This window comes from Lathyrus oleraceus, chromosome 4 (assembly GCF_024323335.1).
Source record: "Lathyrus oleraceus cultivar Zhongwan6 chromosome 4, CAAS_Psat_ZW6_1.0, whole genome shotgun sequence".
Classification (NCBI taxonomy): domain Eukaryota; kingdom Viridiplantae; phylum Streptophyta; class Magnoliopsida; order Fabales; family Fabaceae; genus Lathyrus; species Lathyrus oleraceus.
This window is the reverse complement of record NC_066582.1, coordinates 59,310,777-59,329,027: the sequence shown is the minus strand read 5'-3', so window position 1 is coordinate 59,329,027 and position 18,251 is coordinate 59,310,777. Positions and strand designations below refer to the sequence as shown.

Below are 18,251 nucleotides of genomic sequence, written 5' to 3'. Positions count from 1 at the left end.
AACTTCAAATCCATTTCAAATCAACTTGGAAAAGTCCAAATGGATCATCATGAGTTCAACATGGTCAAACACGGTTTGCCAAAAAATTTCATCATTTTTAGAAACCAGAAACTAATTTTAAACAATTAAAAATGAAGAAAATATAACATAATTGAACTAAAATCTCAAATCAATTAAGAAATTGATGAGAATATTTTTCATAGATTCATCATTATTCAAAGATGTTAAGAAAATATTTTTGGCATTTTTGAATATTGAAAACTATTTTAAATGAATTAAAAATAACCAGAAAAGAGAAAATTCACAAAAAATATTAAATGGACTCATAAAAAATATTAAAAATCATTTTTAGAAACTAGAATTAAAAAGGGAAATAATGCAATTGGTCCCATGTTTTTTGGATTAAAAATGAAGAAGTTATGAATTTTTGAAATAAAATGAAATAAAATGAAATAAAAGAAAATAGAATGGAAAATCAGAAATTAGAAAAAATCTGGCGCGTCTGATCAAGGTTCATTAAATGACGTGGATGATCAGATGGATGAGAGATGCGCGCGCATCGTGTACGAAAGTCAAAAGAGAAACACATGGCATTAATGAAGGTCATAACATTCAAAGGACCAGATTAGATCAGAGAGTCCAGATCCAAGGGCTGGGAACTCAGCCACGTGGGGACGGTGGTGGAAACCACCGTCTTCTCCGGTGAGCTTCATAGTTCCGGCGAAATTTGCAGGTTTTGAAAACTTAACCAAAATGCACGATCCTTATATCATTGGAAAGATGGGGTGATGTACATCACCCCCGTGTCATTGGTTTCCACTCAAGATCACTATATGAAGAGAAATTTGAGATGGAAATTTATGGTGTTCATACTGAACTTGATCAGTTCATGAAATTAAAAGCTCAGATTAATTTCCTCTCATATGAGGACTTCAAAAATACCAACAAACACAAGAAATAAGCAATATCCAAGCAGTTTCGAATCAAAAAGTTTGAACAACAACCTTTGAAGTGCAGCTTTACAAGGCACGGTCTCCTCCAAGTCTTTGATGCAGTGTGTTCTTGAGATGGAAAGGAGGCAAGGCTAAGGAATTGAAGCTCAATGATCAACCAGTGTAGTTGAAAATTGAACTTGAAAATTGAAAGAGAAAAGCAAAATTTCTTTGAGTGAAGGTTAGGGATTCAGTTCTACAGCAGTTCAGGTGCCTTGAGGTTGCTCTTGAATGAAGCCAGGCATGTGTATTTATAGCAAGAGATGATGCAAGTAATGCAATTCTCATATGTGCATGAGCTTGGGTCCTCCATGCATGGGCCTGTACAGGCGCATGGGAGGCCCAAACTTGATTGAAAATGCAAGCTGAAGTGTAATTGAAGTGTTTTGGATGTGCAGATTGGAATGAATTGGCTTGTGCACAAAGTTTCAACATGTTTTCCATAAATGTAAATAAATCTTCATCTCTTCGAAAATGATACTTACCAAATTGAAACATAGCCATGTGGGTAATGGTTGGAAAGGTCTTGACATGAGGAATAAATGTTATTTTGAACAAAAATCCATTTGGTGTTGGGAAATTTATGAAAACATGCCATGAAGATCAAGGTACAAAACATGTGTATGGAAATTTTGCCAAAATGGACCAACTTCAAGCCCTTCTGTTTCAATGATGAAAGCCTCAAATGACCAAACCTTCAACATAAAAGTTGTATATATTTTCAACACAATCAATTTGGACTTTAATTTTGCATCATTTTTATTTTTCATGAGAAAGTTATGGGCACTTGAAGTTGGACTTTTTCAAGATTCAATGGCTTTGGTCCAAAGTGACCTATAATGTTTTGTATTATCACATGTGTTTCTTTTAGGATTATGAAATTTTTTCCAACATAACAATTGAAGTATACATCTTAGACTTTCAAATTCATTTGATCCCACCTCAAAATCAAGAAAAATGAGTGAGTTAGGTCCTTGGGAAGTTGACTTAAAATTAGGGTTTCAGTGAAAATGACCTATAATGTTTTGAAATGGATGATGACCTTAGAAGTTTCAAATAAATTTTTGATGAACACGAAAGTTGTTCATATGGTTCTTAAGAACATTTTTTCTCTTTGGGTCATATCCATTTTACAAACACATCAAAAGTTAGGTCTCAGTGGATTTCAAAATAGTCAGATGAATTGGCTGATCAACTTCTCAAGTCCAAACTTCAAATTTTAATGAATTTATGATTTAGGACACTCACATAAGCTCAAATATGAATAAAATGATGAATGAAAGAACTTACCTTGATTGTATTGGATCATAGGTTGAGGTTGCTTCATGAGCAAGGCACAGTTAATGCACAGTTGAATTGGGGTTTCCTTGGGAAACAATCCTCAAACCCTTTGGTTTATCTTGATCAAATTGGAAAATTGAGATACTTGGGAGGCATATATGACGATTGAGAGCTTTGGGAACCATTGTCATGCTTACTTTTAACTTCATCTGGCCACATCAAAGAGTATAGGAGCCTCCTAGGAGCCTTGGGTCACATGATTGCTTGAGCTACAAAACAAAAGATGTTAGTGACATATTTTTGTGCTTTTGGTTAGTAAACAAAATAAGAAAATCAATAATATACAATTCAAGCATGCTTGGTGGTCTCAAACCAACTCACACAAGTCCCACCCAAGGGTTAAGGAGCCAAGATGCTATGATCCTAGAGGCAAATGCAATGTGCAATGATATGATGCCATGAGGGACCTTAGGGTCAAAATTAGGGTCTTACAGCACCATTCTCAAGAATCACCATCAAACATCTGAACCACCACCTTAAACTACACCACACCACGTGACAACATTATTCAACCACCTTACATCAGTACCATAACTTCTCATATGCACCAACTCCGTCATAAATCGGCAATAACAGTGGCCACCTACCATAACGAGAACCACAACCTCACATAAACCTCTCAACCAAAAAATGAACGTAAACCTCCCTTAGCATTTTCGGAAAAACACCACCACCCCACACACGAGCAACATTGCAAAACCATCATAAACTTAGCTTCACAATTCCATTCTTGCCATATAAGAAACAAGAGGAGTTCCTAGGGTGATAACAATTGAAATCACTGGTACTTCTTCTCAAGTTGAAACAATAGAAACTTGCGTTTCGATAACGATTTCGAGTTGTTTGTTGCATGTCCATATTATGTTATGTTGCTTGCAATTGTATAAACTGTTTGCTACATTTTGAAAGTGCTTGAATATATGTTTTCATTGCGTTAAGATGTCGGGAGTTCGAATTTTGTTTCTCTCTTGAATACGTATTGAGCGCATATATTATCTGGTTATGTGAACTTGACACTTTTTGTTTCGTTTCATTGAGTTTTGCTGGATGTTTATGGCCGTAGCTTTTGTTTATATCGTTTTCATTTTGATTACTTAAATCTTTGATTTCTAATGTAAATATATGTGTGGGGTGTGTTTTTTTAAGTTATGATTTCTGTTAGGTTGAAAACTAGATTGAATTCGTGTCGTAATATTGTTTGCATATTCGTGCGTCATGCGTGGCATTTATTTTGATTCGATTTGTTTGTGATTGTTAAGAGTCCCGCATCGGATATATGGCATGAACATGTGTTTATAAGTGGGGGCACAACCCTTAGTCTACCAACTGGTTTTGTAGGGTTGAGTTAGGCCTAACCATATTTCTTGACATGGTATCAGAACCTCGTTTAAGATCCGGCGGGCCACCTACTATGGCTTCCTCTATCGGACCATCCACCATTTATTTCCATGCTCCAGTTGTCTAGTCATGAGCCTGAGGGGGGTGTTAAGAGTACCACATCAAATAATATATGGCCTGAACATATGTTTATAAGTGGGGAAAATCCTCACTCTACCAACCGGTTTTGTAGGGTTGAGTTAGGCCCAACCACATTTCTTAACATGGTATAAAGAGCCTCGTTTAAGATCCGGTGGGTCACCCACCATTTATTTCCACGCTCCAGTTGTCTAGTCCTGAGCATGAGGGGGTGTGTTAAGAGTCCCACATCGGATCATATATGGCATGAACATGTGTTTATAAGTGGGGACATTCCTCACTCTATCAACCGGTGTTGTAGGATTGAGTTAGGCCCAACCACATTTCTTAACAGTGATGATTGTGTTAAGCGTTAGCATATTATTAGAATTTTATTAGTTTATATGCAACATTTATCGTCACGTTAGATTCGATTGAATATGTTGTTGATGGTTGGGCATAGTGATAATTCACATTTTGGCTTTTTGCCACTTTGCACTTTCAACTCATGACTTTTGCTTCTGCGATGTTTTATTGTGTTCCGATTTTTTTGCGATGATCACGCTGATACGTTAGCAACTTATAATTCTATTTGTATTGAGATACAACAATATAATGTCGTTACATTTAAATCAAATTAAAATTCTACTTTGTAGCTTTTCATTGCATGTTTTCACGTTACGCAACATTAATTCGCGTCCTCGTGTTATGATCTTGGATTTGTGCACGCTTCAGATTCATTTGCTATCTCGATTTAATTATGATGAATGTGTGTTGTAATTATTGTGTATGCGCTTCTATCCTCTTACCCATGTTGCATTTATCCTTTGTCATATTGCAGTTCGGTTTATTTTGTGGCGTTAAGTTACACCTCACGCTAGAGTTTGCTTCACCATGCTAGAACTCGCGCCCTTGCAATGCAATTTGCAACTGTGTTATAATTCTCACCTTTTATTTATTCTTCAACCATTTTCAAAATCGAATCAAATCATATCTTATTTCCGCAACACCAATCAAACCTCGATTAACATCTAGCGCATTTTCCCGATCAAATTCAAAATGCCTAAATATTATCAAACATCTTTTCATAAAGGATGAAAAAGTAAATATTCTAGTGCCTACTATTCTTTTCCTTGATTGTTTGGATACGAGTTGCCTATTTTGATCATTCGAACAATTGTCATCCGTTTAAAATCGTTAACTCTATTCACTTCAAATATTTTTCCTCGTTCCTTTTGCAATGCAAATCAAACCTCGATCAACACTGAGTGTATTTTACTAATTTAAAATAAAATATCTAACCACTATTAAACATCATTTCACAAAGGGTTAAAAAGGAAATGGTATAGTGCCTACTATTCTTTTCCCAAATTGTTTGGATACGAGTTGACCTAACTCGACCGTTCTAGAAATTGTCATTCGTTAAATTTTCTAATCCGGCCACCTTAAACCTCTTTTTGTAATCAAAACTTGAGAGAACTTCTTTTCGCAATAACTTGGACGAAAAAGGAAATGGTTTAGTGCCTACTATTCCTTTCCTCGAATAATTGGATACGATTTTCCTAACTCGACCATTTGAATATTCATCGTCTATCCAAAATATCTTGACAATATCCATCCCTTTTTGCAATTATGGATGAAAAAAGGAAATGGTCTAGTGTTTACTATTATTTTCCCCGATTGTCTGGATACGAGTTGCGTAACTCGGCCATTCAAATAATCACCAGCCAAACAAAAACATTCAAACACATAAAACCTATTTTTTCTCCCTCATGCGATCGATTTTTTTAAAAAAGAACATTGTTTAGTCCATTCTAACGTGAATATAAACAAATGCTTTAAGCCTCTAATTGTTAGCACAAGAAAAGTTTAACCGTTAGAGCGTGGCCTAAATATTTGTTCAATAAAACACACCAACTAACACATATTTTTTTATGAAGAACCATGTAGCTTTGAATTCCTCATCCCACCTGAGGATACGTAGGAGCGAGACTCACAATCTCGTCAAGCACCCAAATAAAAAACAATTTTGCGATCCTTTTTCTTTTCCTTGTTCACTTTCAATTACTCGAAGAAAACAATTGGCATAAGGTAACATTTAAATCGCAAATCTAACTAAATGGTTTCCGTTGAATACAACAAAAGTGAGGGGTGTTAATACCTTGCCCTTACATAATCGATTATCGAACCTGAATATGGTACGACAACCATCTTCTCTTTTTCTTAAGGGTTTTATTGATATTTTCCCTTTCCTCTTTTGGAATAAATAAAGTTCGGTGACGACTATGTTCAATCAATTTTCTGAGTGTGCGAACACCTGCGGAGGTTTGTATTTTTCGAGATACAATAGCTGGGGACTCTGGTAGGGACTAATACTCCTGCAAGAGAGAGTCAAGTCTAATTTGGTTAACTTTAAAATTGAATTGTTAACTTTGCTAATTTTTTTCTTCTATCCATTTTCTTTTATTGTATGCTATTTGTTACTTGTTGATACTATTGGGGGCTCTCTGATTATTGGCACTTTGTGAGATAGGCTCTCTACTAGAGTATGATAAAAACCATAGGGTTAGGAAGGTGGTTGTGTAGTATTAGCCTGCGATTTATATTCCTTGTTAGGGATGATATGAAGACCCTGCCTAAAGTAGATTCTCTTAGACATGTTATTGTCCGACGAGCCTTTGTCACATTGATAATATTTTCAAGTTGAACCAATGACTCTAGGGACCTTTGTAGAACATTAAACCTCTTGGCCTGATAAGATTGATGGTTGTGTAGTATGGGTCTGCAAGATGTATCTCTCGTGGGGTCGATACAAGAACCTCACCCAGAATAGAGTCCCTTGAAGGAATTGACGTCAAACAAGTAATTTGCTGTAAGCGGCAATCATTCTTGGAAAATCCATGACTCTGGGAACCATGTATAGAACCTTGGATTTGATGGTTGTGTAGAATTGGCACGCGAGGTATCTTCGTCGTTAGGGATGATATGAAGACCTCACCTAGAAGAGATCATCTTGAGGGTATCATTTTCCGACGAGCCTTCATCATGATGATGATATTCTCAAGAAGGGTCCATGACTATAAGAACCTACAAACCATATTGCCTACCTATGGGGTTCATTTAATCAGAGATACCAGTTATTTATCCATTGTTATGACTGACCTAAAACATGATATGCCCGCGATCCTAAAACATTCATGTGCACTGCATATTCATAAACATAACATTTGCATTTTGTTTCCATGGAATCTGAGAATTACAGTTGCAAAACATTTAGAGAGTGTGAGTTCAAATAGACAAAGCAATTACTCATGCAAATTTTGAGGTCCAAGTTAGCTAGTCTAGTTGAGCTGGTTTCCCGACTACATTCGGTCAACAAAATGAACTTCCGAGCAAACTATGGGAATCTGCTCAGTCTCCTAGGTCAAAGGTGGATTCGTTGGTACTTCTGACCTTATCCTAGTTCTATGATCCTCCCTTAAGGTGTTTCACCTTCCAAGATTTTCAGATAGTGCCCATGCTAGAGGAATTTTAACACCTTGTTGGCATTCCCATGAAGAACAAACTTCCATTCATGGGAATAGAAGAACTCCCAAAGCACAAGATCATAGATGTTTCTCTTCACATGAACAAAAAAGAGATTACTCCAAAATTGGAAGTAAAATGGAACACTAGTGGCTTTTGACTCAAGTTTCTGATAGACAAAGGCTATACTTTCATCGATGCTTAGAGTTTGGAGGTTTGTTATGTTGTGATCGCATTGTCTATTTATGAAATCATTCTATTTCCAAACTTGGACGATTTCATAAACATGACTGACATTGGCGTCTTCCTTATAAAGAATCTAGTTCCTACTCTATTTTCTTACTTGTATTATTACTTAAGTTTGAGGCATGAGAAGAAGGTAGGAATGGTTCTTCGATGTTATCCTTTGATGTATAAATGGTTGTTAAACCACCTTCCAAATAAAAGAACCTTCATAGAGCAAAGAAATGCTAGTTTTCCTTAGAGGATGGGATCGCTCAGAGAAAGTGACATCTCATGGTACTCCAGAGAGTATGATGAAATTGAGATTATATCCAGTTGCGGGGAATTCCCCAACATACCGGTTATTAGAATCGAGGGTGTATTAATTCTAACCTGGCCTTGTCCTTGAGACAACTTGGGTACCGAATGGAGGTCCCTCATGAATAGAAATTGTTGGAAGCCTTCTTGTTGCGTGACTTTGGAGTTGAGAATCCAACCTTGTTCAAGAGAATCAAGAAGGCATGGGAGTGAGCCAACAAGAAAGGAAAAACTGAGTTGGGAAAGAAGAATTACATCGCCAAAGAACCTCAATACCGGTGGATAAGGGAAAAGGTGCAATTAATCAAGTTGTTGTTCAGTGTTGAGATGTATGTTCCTCCTCCAGTTCTTAAACCTACTCATATTCCTATTGAATAGGAAGAATAGCTCAAAGCCACCATAGCTAGGCTTACAAAGGAAAATAAAGAGCTACACCAAAAACTCTACAAGGTCACTTCAGTGAGGAATATTGTCATATTTGATCTCATCCAGAGAGAAAAAGAGTTTGATGAGAGTCAAGGATCCACCTTAAAATAAAGGGGAAAGAGACAATGGTTAAAGATTGCTTAGATACAACTATCCTTGAGCTCAATGAAAGAAATCAAAAGCGCTAGGATGCCATGAAAAAGAATAGGGAATTGGAGGTTTGGTGGGATAGAGCCTTGGAGGGAAGGAAGGAAATTAAAGTAGGCTTTGAAGCTAGAATTAAAGACCTCACAAGACTACTCAGAGAAGCTCAAACTCATGTTTCTCGTGAGACCCAGCGTGGGGAAGAGATCGAGAGGAACTGCAATGCCCATGAAAATGTCAAACATACCTTAAACGAGTTGAAAAGACTCAGGTCCTCCAACCAACACTAGAGGAAGTCCATAGAGGTTGTAAAAAAGCAGTGGGAAGAGAAGGTTGAAGAAGTGGAAAAGTAGTTGCAATAAGAAAAAGTAAACACTCTCCATGCAAAAGTAGCGGTTGAAAAGTGGTTTTTGAAGTACGAGGAAGTGGTTAAGCTTGACAATAGCCTATTGCGCACTTTTCCTTAAAAACTAAGGGATGTTTATGAAGAGATGACCTACGATAATACCCCACCCATCATCTTCAGTTTCCCTCTCTTCTGTTGGTCAAGGACCTTTAAGAAGAGCTAGCCCATCTGAAGGAAGTTCGAATAGTTGCTTGTGGCTAGGAGAGATTTATATTTTCACTTCTATATTGTATTCATCTATTGTACTTGATCATTCAAAGAATGAATGAAAGATGCTTCTTACAGTTGTTATCTTTTATTCTTACTCCTTTGAACGCCTAAAAACTAACAAATTCAATGATTCCCTACAATCAAAACAAAAAAAAGATCATGCATATACATATCATTTTCATGCATTTCAAAACAAAAACTCACTCTCGGCCTTTGTCCACAAATAACCCTTTGATGTCTCGACACTCGTATCAAGAACGTGGTAGCTACTGAGATGATAGAGCGTTTGGAACAAGATCAAATCAGGATGAAGAAAGACATGGACTTATTAAGGGAAATGTCGAATAGATCTTGAAGACTATGAAGACTATGGCAAGAGAGGAAGGGATTTAACAAGACTATGTAGTTAGGAATGATATCCATGTATTTCCTTCCGCCCTACAGCCGACATTGATCAACCTGCGGTATAGGATTTATCATGGGTATTATCCCCAACTTATGACTCCACGACCTCCAAATCAATGGCCTGCACCTATTCCTTAACCAAGGCATAAGAACCATACACAGAATCAGAATCGCGGCCAGACAAGACCTCGTGTCAACTAAGGGATCCCTCATTTTGGACCATTACCCATGTCATATAATCATTTGTTGTCTAAGCTAGTTCGGAATTCTTTGGTGACTCCTAAGAAATGTGTGCCACTAATATATTAATGCCCACTTGGGTGTGACCATAACGCCAAGTGTGAGTTTCATGATGGACCACTCAGGCACACCACTTAGGATTGTATAGATTTCAAGTTCAAGATAAAAGAGTTGATTGACAGAAAAAACTATTGAATTTCAAGAGATAAGACTCAAAGGCGAACATTTTGTTTAACAAGTCAAATAGGGAGCATAATACCTTGATGTTTAATTTTTACAAGGAACACAACCAATGGGAAACTCATAATGTTAACGTCTTAGAAATTGATGGAGTGACTTGGCACAATCCAATGTCTATTTCTAGAGAAGTTGGGAAAGTTGTCGGGAAATCCTCAAATGAGGGAAAGAACCTAAAGTATGACAAGGGGCAATCATCTATTATATATTCTCATGTAATGGTCGCAACGCCACCACCTGTCAAGATGCCATATCAGCAAGATCTGATTATTTCTTCCCGAAGTTATGGGAACTAAGATCAAAGATATCTGCAAGGAAGATTGGAAAGATTGTGCGCTACTCCTGGCCCCATTCCTATACCATATGGTCGGCTTATGCAATACTTGATTCAGAATTCACTTATAGTGGCAAAATCTCTCCAGTTCGTACCACAACCATCCTCACTTGTGTTTGACCCAAATGCATAATATGAATATCATAATGGGTCAATGGGGCACTCTATTGAATATTATAGGTAATTCAAGGGTAGAGTTTGAAAGCTTATCAAATACAAAAGCATGGTCTTTGAAGAGGACAACCCATATGTTAAGTGTGGGTACCACACTGGAACCATAGGACATGCTATCAAGGAATGCAAAAGCTTTCAGAGAAAATTACAGAAGCTTATCAAGAAGGAAGACCCAAGCATGGATGGTTTAATCCAAAGGAATGACACAGAGAAAAGTCGAGAACTTCTTGGACCACTAAATATCTTGTACCACAAGGAAAAGGCTGGCATATGGTAGTTGAAATATCCTTATTTCTTGGCGAGAATGCTGAAGCAGTAGCCTGGGATGCCACCACCCATACAAGTGAAGACAAAGAAGAGTTGGGAGATGAGTCCAAGAGGGATACATCTTATAAAGAGGATGGAAGAGAAGACTTCGAGGATCATCCCATCGATACTGATGAGCATGATGATATCAACCTTTGGATCGAAAATAGGCCAAAAAAGAAGTGAGTTAGGCATTGATAAGTGCTAAATTATGGTAATTTTGTGTGTGAATAATTGGCACTTATTGACTTGTTTCAATTTATTTTCATGCATAAACCTAAACTTTTGTGTATATATTGTATAGTTTGAATTATCATGTAAATATCCTTTAGTTTGAGCAATTTCATCTCTTTTTGTAGGTTTCCTTGCATGGTTGAAGCATTGGACACTTGATAGGCAAAATCAGAGCTTCAAGATGCAATTTTGGAAGGAAATCAAGTTCCTGCTTGAGCTTAGCGTGGTCCTAGTACGCTAATAGAAAAAAAGGGAGGGGAAATTGGGAAATTCGCGCTAGGAGTGTGCTCGGAGCGTGCTTAGCACGAATCAGAGCGGTTTAAGTTTATTTTTGCTGATCGTGCTAAGTGAGCTCTACTAGGGTTTAGCGTGGTTCCATTTTTTGAGTTGGTATATATTCATTTATGAATAGATTTTTAGGGTGTGGTTTTTGGGAAATTTTAACCCCAATTCAATCAACACCAATTTTTGTAGTCAGAAGAGATAGATACTTAGAAAATAACAAGTTAGAATGCTTCTTGAAGATCCAAAGTTGAATCTGCCTCTATCATTAGGAAATCACGGTGAATGTTTGCTCGTCTTAGTTCTTCTCCTTGTAATCCCTTTCTTGTTGGGTTTGTATGTAAGTTCACTTTTATAGTATGTATTTTTATTAACCATGGCGTTATGTATGATCTATTCACGAATGTATATCGATGTTATCCTTGTTTACTTGTTTATCTATTGATTTGAACCATTATTGAGAAATACTCTTTGAATCTAGATCTATGATAATCATTTGTTAGACTCTAAATTCTAGACATAGATTTAGATCTAACATTCATTGTTGGTATCGATTCTTAATGCTCTGTATTTTTTAATAGGCTGAGAGATCGTCGATTAAACAATATGGTAGAAATCACGACAGAAGTTTAGACATGAACCCTGTTGTGAGAGATACGTGATGATAATGATGAATTTTTAGATTGTGTATAACTGGTTGCTAAATTACATGTTTTTATGGTAGAGGAAATATAATCCTGTAAAGCTCTCAGATCTCTCAAAAGCTTTATTTATTTATTCATTCATTTTATATAGTTTAGCTTTTAAATTCAAATTTTACAAACTCAAGCTTAGAAACGTAGAGACTATTGAACGGAATTTGATATCGCATTAATCCCTGTAGAGACGATAAAAGAATTACTTACTTTTGCTCGTCGTTATATCGCAGCTTGAACAAAATGACGCAGTTGTCGGGGATTGATGTTTAGGTATTAAAAAGCATCACAATAGTTTATATCTTTTTAAGCTTTGTACATATTGTCTATATTGTCTATATTTTTGTTTCCCTTCACGTTTGCTCAAGTGTTGGTTAGGGGTAGCCATTGGTGAACAACTAGCCATGCAAAAGAGGTAACATGGAGGAGCGTCTAATAAATAAAGGCATCGAGGTAATGACGTAAAACATGTGCTTTTTGGGAGGCAACCCAAAATTTTAGGTTTTTAATATCTTTTCATTTAGTAGTATAGGTATTAAATAGCGAGAGTGGATGTAAAACTTGAAAAAAAAAATCATTTTTTAAAAACCATGTTGCAGCTCTGCTCACTAAGTGCTACCATAGGGCGTTTAGCGCATTCTGCTGCACATGTAAAAATATTTCTGCCCACCAATCCACTTTCATCAAAGTATTTTGACCCATTTTAAACTTATTTTGTTTTATGTTTCGTAATTTAGTTTAATGTTAAGTTATTAAGTTGTTAGACATTTGTTTTGTATTTGTCCAAAAAGCTTGTCTTTGATTGACTTGAGGAAATATGGAGTGATTGTTTCAAGTTTGAATGTATCAACAAGAAAATGCTTTGGTAATGATAAAAAGTTTGAAAATATGGTACATTGTTAAGGTACATGTTTAATGTTTTCTACAACATAGCATGAATATGAAACTTACGCTTTGTATAAATATCATGTCATTCATTCATTTGCAATACTTTTTCATGTTTGAATCACTTTAGATCATAGTCAAACGTGAGGAAACTTTTCATTGTTTATTATATGCACAAAAGACCAATAATTCTTGTTTTAACTCGTTTGAATTATGTTTAATCTGGCATTTGTGTTGATTTGTAATAAAGCACTAAAATGATCAAGGCATTTTTTTTTGGTTTTTAGCACAACCACTTGACCAAAAAGTAGCCTACCTTGAGTGAGTGAAAATTTGCTTACCCCCTTTGATCCTTGTATCAGGATCCATTTTGATGTCAACTTTTAGAACTTGTACATAACTAATTAGTTCATTGTTGATTTTAGATCCGACTTTGAATTATTTTCTTGAACCCTCAACCATAAATTATGGTTTGAATTTTTACGCTTGCCTTATAAAGTTTGGAAGCATTCACATTACAATGATTAGTTGCATTCAAGTTGGGGAGAAAACATTGATTTCTATGAGGTTGAGAAAGAAAAATAAAAGGCACTGAAAAAAGAAAAAGAAAATAAAAGCAAATAAATTATGCTAATAAGTTGTGTGAAAGGGTGTAACAATTGTGCAATGAGAAAAAGGTGAAAGAAATTTTTGAATGCTTGAGATTGTGAGAAGTGATCACTCCCATATGATTAGGCAAGATTTTTGTTTCAATTACCTTTAGAAATGACCTTTATTTGTTACCCAAGTCACATTACAATCCTTGAAGTCCTTGTGATTTCTGTTTTATGCTTTCGATATGATTTATTTTTGGATAAATGCATACTTTGATCTAGATGTTAGCAAGATTGTTGGGTGTGAGTTAAGTACCTCATGTTTGTTCTTCATTCATTGATGAAGTTGTATGTTAGCTGTGATTCATATTTGAAAATGTATTGCTTTAGAATTTTTGACATGTATTTGCTTCATAGTCATGGTATCGTTGTAATATAGTGGTAAGCATTTCTTTGCTAGTACTTTTGAAATTTGAACCATGCATTAGTAATCATGTCCGACTAACCTTTCCAACATCTGGTCAATAAATGGCAATGGGAAGTGGTCCCTCCTAGTTGTTGTGTTCAACCTTCTGTAGTCAATGCAAACGCGCCACCTGGTAATTGTCCGAGTAGGAATTAACTTTATTTTTTTTCATTCCTTATTACTGTGGTCCCCCCTTTCTTAGGGACAACATGCACCGCGCTCACCCAGGGGCTGTCAGAAAAAGGATATATAATACCTGCGTCTAACAATTTCACCACCTCTTTCCGGACTACCTCCTTCATTGTTGGGTTGAGTCTTCTCTACGGTTGAACTACCGGTTTGTGGTCGTCTTCCATGAAATATTTATGCATGCACATAGTAGGGTTAATACCTTTCAAATCTTAAATTGCCCATCCAATAGCATTTTTGTATTTTTTTAGGACTTGGATGAGCTTTTCTTCTTCGATATTCTTTAGGCTCGAGCTTATGATAGCAGGACATTTTCCTTCAAAATCGAGAAAGACATATTTAAGATTCTCCGGAATTTGTTTCAACTTCGTTCCCTTCTTTGGCTCTTCATCCTCCTCACTAGATTGAGGTAGGTGTAAATCCTCCCACCGGTGTGGTCGAGATCCTTTCCACAGAGGTTGTGCATATAACAAAGCTAGCACTTCAGATTCCCCGTTGTCCACTTCTTTATCACTATCGAAAATGGACAAACTCAACAATCTTTCCAAAGGTGGTTGTGGTGCATTCAAAGGACTATCATATGTCATCACCTGATCCAGAACCTCTAGAGTATGACTGGTACAAATATCATCCTTGTACCTCATGGTATTTCGAAAATTGATCTTCAATTCCTCATCATAAACCTTCAACGTCATGGTCCCTTCTTCTATGTTGATCAAGCACCTTCTCGTTTCTAAAAAGAGTCTCCCAAGAATGAGAGGGATCTCTTCATCTTCCGGCATTTCTAGAATTACAAAATCCACCAGAAATACAAACTTGCCAATTTTCACCAGAACATCTTCAACAATACCATACGGTTTCTTGATCGAATGATCGGCGAATTGGAGTGACATCCTGGTATCTTGCATAACCCCTATACCAAGCTTCTTGTAAATGGATAACGGCATGAGACTCATACTAGCTCCCAGATTAATAAGAGCTTTGTTGAATGACCTATCTCTAATAGTACAAGGGATGCTGATAGCTCCTCGATCTTTCTTCTTTATCGGAATCTTCATACCCTGCAAAATAGCACTACAAGTTTCTGTTAGAATAATCGGGTTGGTGTCGGAGGTACGCCTCTTCGAAATGATGTGCTTCATGAACTTGGCATAAGTAGACATTTGTTCAAGTGCCTACAACAGTGGAATGTTAATCTCCAGCTTCTTAAACAACTCTAAGAATTTTTCAAAGTTTTTCTCATGTTGTCCCTTTTTCTTGTTTCTAGTGGGAAATGGAAGCTTAACAACCAGCTTAGGCTCAATGACTGTTTCTTTCACAACTGGTTTCGGTGCGACCACTTATTCCCTCACGACTTCATTTTCTTTGATCTCAAGATCCACTTTGATCAATTGATCTTTCTCTTCATCCACCTCCTCGACTACTTCATCAGATTTACCACTTCTTGTTGTCACAACGCTCACATTATTATGCTCTCTAGGATTTGTCACAATTGCACTAGGTAGAGCACCTTGTGCTTGAGAACTCGAAGCTAATTGCTGAGTGATTTGACCCATTTGGACTTCAAGATTTTTAATGGATGTTGTGGTGTTTTTCTGATTGTTCCGGGTTTCTTCTTGAAATTGAACATTATGAGCTACCATTCTTTCAATGGTAATCTCCCAATAAGCTTTATTAGGGGCTTATTTTTGCTGTTGTTGTTGATATTGAGTTTGGTATTGACCGTGTTGAGGAGCGGTTCCTTTTTGGTCTTTCCATGAGAAGTTGGGATGATTCTTCCAACCCGGATTGTATGTGTTGGAATAAGGATTATTCTGCTTAAAAAATTTGATTTCCTCCACTTGTTGAGGAGTCTCAAAACAATAAACAGTTTGGTGCGGACCATTACAAATTTCACAACAAACAGTGGGAGCCGGTTGGACCTATGCCACTTGTTGGGTACCTATATTCATCGCCTTCAGCTTCTTCTCAACTTCTACAGCTATAGTATCTTCGATACGGATTTTATTAGTTTCCAGCTTTAAATCTATAACCCCTTCTGGTTTGCTTTGACATCTATCGTACAACTCCAAGTGCTCATTAGCAGCAATAGCTTCAATGATCTTCTTGATACCGGTGGCTGTTGAAAAATTGGTGGAGCCACCGGCTGCGGTATCAATCAACTGTTTGGTCTTTATTTGGGACCATTCACAAACATCTGCATCTGTTTGGTTGGATCCATATTATGAGTTGGGTAGGCGACCAGGACTCTCTTGAATCTCTTGTAAGCGTCTCCCAAAGTTTCCCAGTCCTTCTGTTTAAAATTCAGAATTTCATACCTCTTCCGCAGAAATACCGATGCTGGAAACTACTCATTCAGGAAGGCTTTTTCCTCGGCAGGTAGAGAATAAAACCATTCTTCGGCTTCTTCCGCTAAGGTGAACAGGAACATTCTTAATTTCTTAGCTTCTTCGGTGTGACCATCAATTTTTAGAGTGTTGCTCATGGTCAAAAACCTCTGCAAATGCTTGTTTGCATCTTCATTTACTTTTCCAGTAAAATGCTTCCTTTCAAGTTGATTAATAGTACTCGGATGCAACTGGAAATTAGTCACGTTCACTGGTTGGTTGATAATAGTTAATCTGTCGGTTGGTGCATTTGCACCTCCGTAGTCACCCAACAGTCTTTCTGGTGGCGGTGGAACATCAGTCATTATTTCGATCTCTCTTTCGGAACCTGAATTTGAACCTGAGTGAATGGAAGATTGTTCTTCGTCTGATTCCAATCTAGCCAATTGAGCTTGTCTGAGTCTTACCTGCAAGGTTCTCTCGATTTTTGCGTCAAAAGGAAAATCAGCTGAGGCCTTACCTCGCATACAAATATCAGACACAGGTTAGTTGATATAATCGAAATAAATTATTAAAATAATGGAAAATAAATTTTAGTTGCAAAGCAACAAAATTTCAATTGAGGTAATTTAAACTTTATATTTGGCAATCCCCAACAACGGCACCAAAAACCTGATCGGGAAAAATAGCAAGTGTACTATTTTGCCGATGTAATAATAATAGGGATGTTCCCAAAAATCAATCTCGAGAATTGCGCAGCAATATACGTGTAAATTTCTACTCAATTGAACCAAACTAATAGTTGGGGTTTTGTAAAAAGACACTGTAAGAGAAAGTAAAACAGAATAAATCTTTTCACAATTTATAATAATATGGCAAAGATTGTGTATGAAAATCTTCTGTAATGATCCCTGAGTGTATATCTCCTTAATAATGAAAATTGTTTCAATTATCGGATCTTAAGATTGTTTTCCCCTAAGACCTCAGAGGGAAACCTTCGGTCATTCAATCTAACTTCTAAGTCCTTAGGCGATTATGATGAAACCAAGCAATTACAATTTAACAAGAATAAACTGGTAACCATAGGTTATCCTCAGTCCTAGGTGATATCTACTATGGTTTCACTGTATAAAAACCTTAACAATTGCAATCCTGCTAATTGTTAACCATACAACAATCTTAATTTTTCTGATAAAGAAAGCATTACGCACATTGCACAATGAAATTAACAACAAACATCATATATTAAGGAAATTATAAATTCAGAGTCATTACACGGTCAATTTAGGAACACCCCCTGGCATTGGGGGGTTTAGCCTCTCATATTATTCAAATAAGATATAAAATAAAAATGAGACATTACAAAAGCAAAGGAATTCTGTTGATCTTCAATCGCATCCGCTCTTGAAGGATCTTCGTTCTTCGCCGCTTTTGACCGCGTCAATCTTTATCGTCTCTAATATGTAATCGTGAAAAAGTCCCTTTTCTTCATATTCAAAAATCCCCTAAATAGTTCCTGATCACTAATTTGATATAGCAAAAGTCCAAAATGCCATCCGGGTCAGGCAAATGAGGTGTCCAAGCCAATACTGACTGTGTCAGGCAACACGACAGGCCGTGTTGGCTGTTTGGCATTCATGGCTTGACACACCCCTTCAGTGAGGCTGACACGGGCCGTGTCAGCTGACACGGGCACCCATGTCAACCCCCTGTTTTCTGCTCTTGGTTCTTCTCTCCTGACACAGCCCGTGTTGGGCAACACAGGTGGCCGTGTCAGGACCACTGTGTTGTCCAATATCCTCTTCCAACGGGCCCGAAACGTCCGATTCGCTTGGCGATCCCTCA

The 18,251-nt window shown here is 37.0% G+C and overlaps 1 protein-coding gene across 1 annotated transcript; it reads right to left on the bottom strand.

The window, feature by feature from the left end:
- Nucleotides 1-14,291: 14,291 nt before the first annotated feature.
- LOC127136012 (uncharacterized) lies at nt 14,292-16,771 on the bottom strand. Its single transcript, XM_051062619.1, has 2 exons — nt 16,607-16,771; nt 14,292-15,254 (listed from the first exon to the last, which is right to left on the bottom strand). The coding sequence occupies exons 1-2, from the start codon at nt 16,769-16,771 to the stop codon at nt 14,292-14,294; spliced, it is 1,128 nt and encodes a 375-aa protein (XP_050918576.1).
- Between the last annotated feature and the right edge of the window lie 1,480 nt (nt 16,772-18,251).

Coding starts and splice junctions, on each gene's coding strand:
- LOC127136012 (XM_051062619.1), bottom strand. CDS start 16,771: ATGACTGATGTTCCACCGCCACCAGAAAGACTGTTGGGTGACTACGGA. Junction 15,255..16,606: donor GGAAGCATTTTACTGGAAAA/GTAAATGAAGAT, acceptor CCACTGTTGTAG/GCACTTGAACAAATGTCTAC.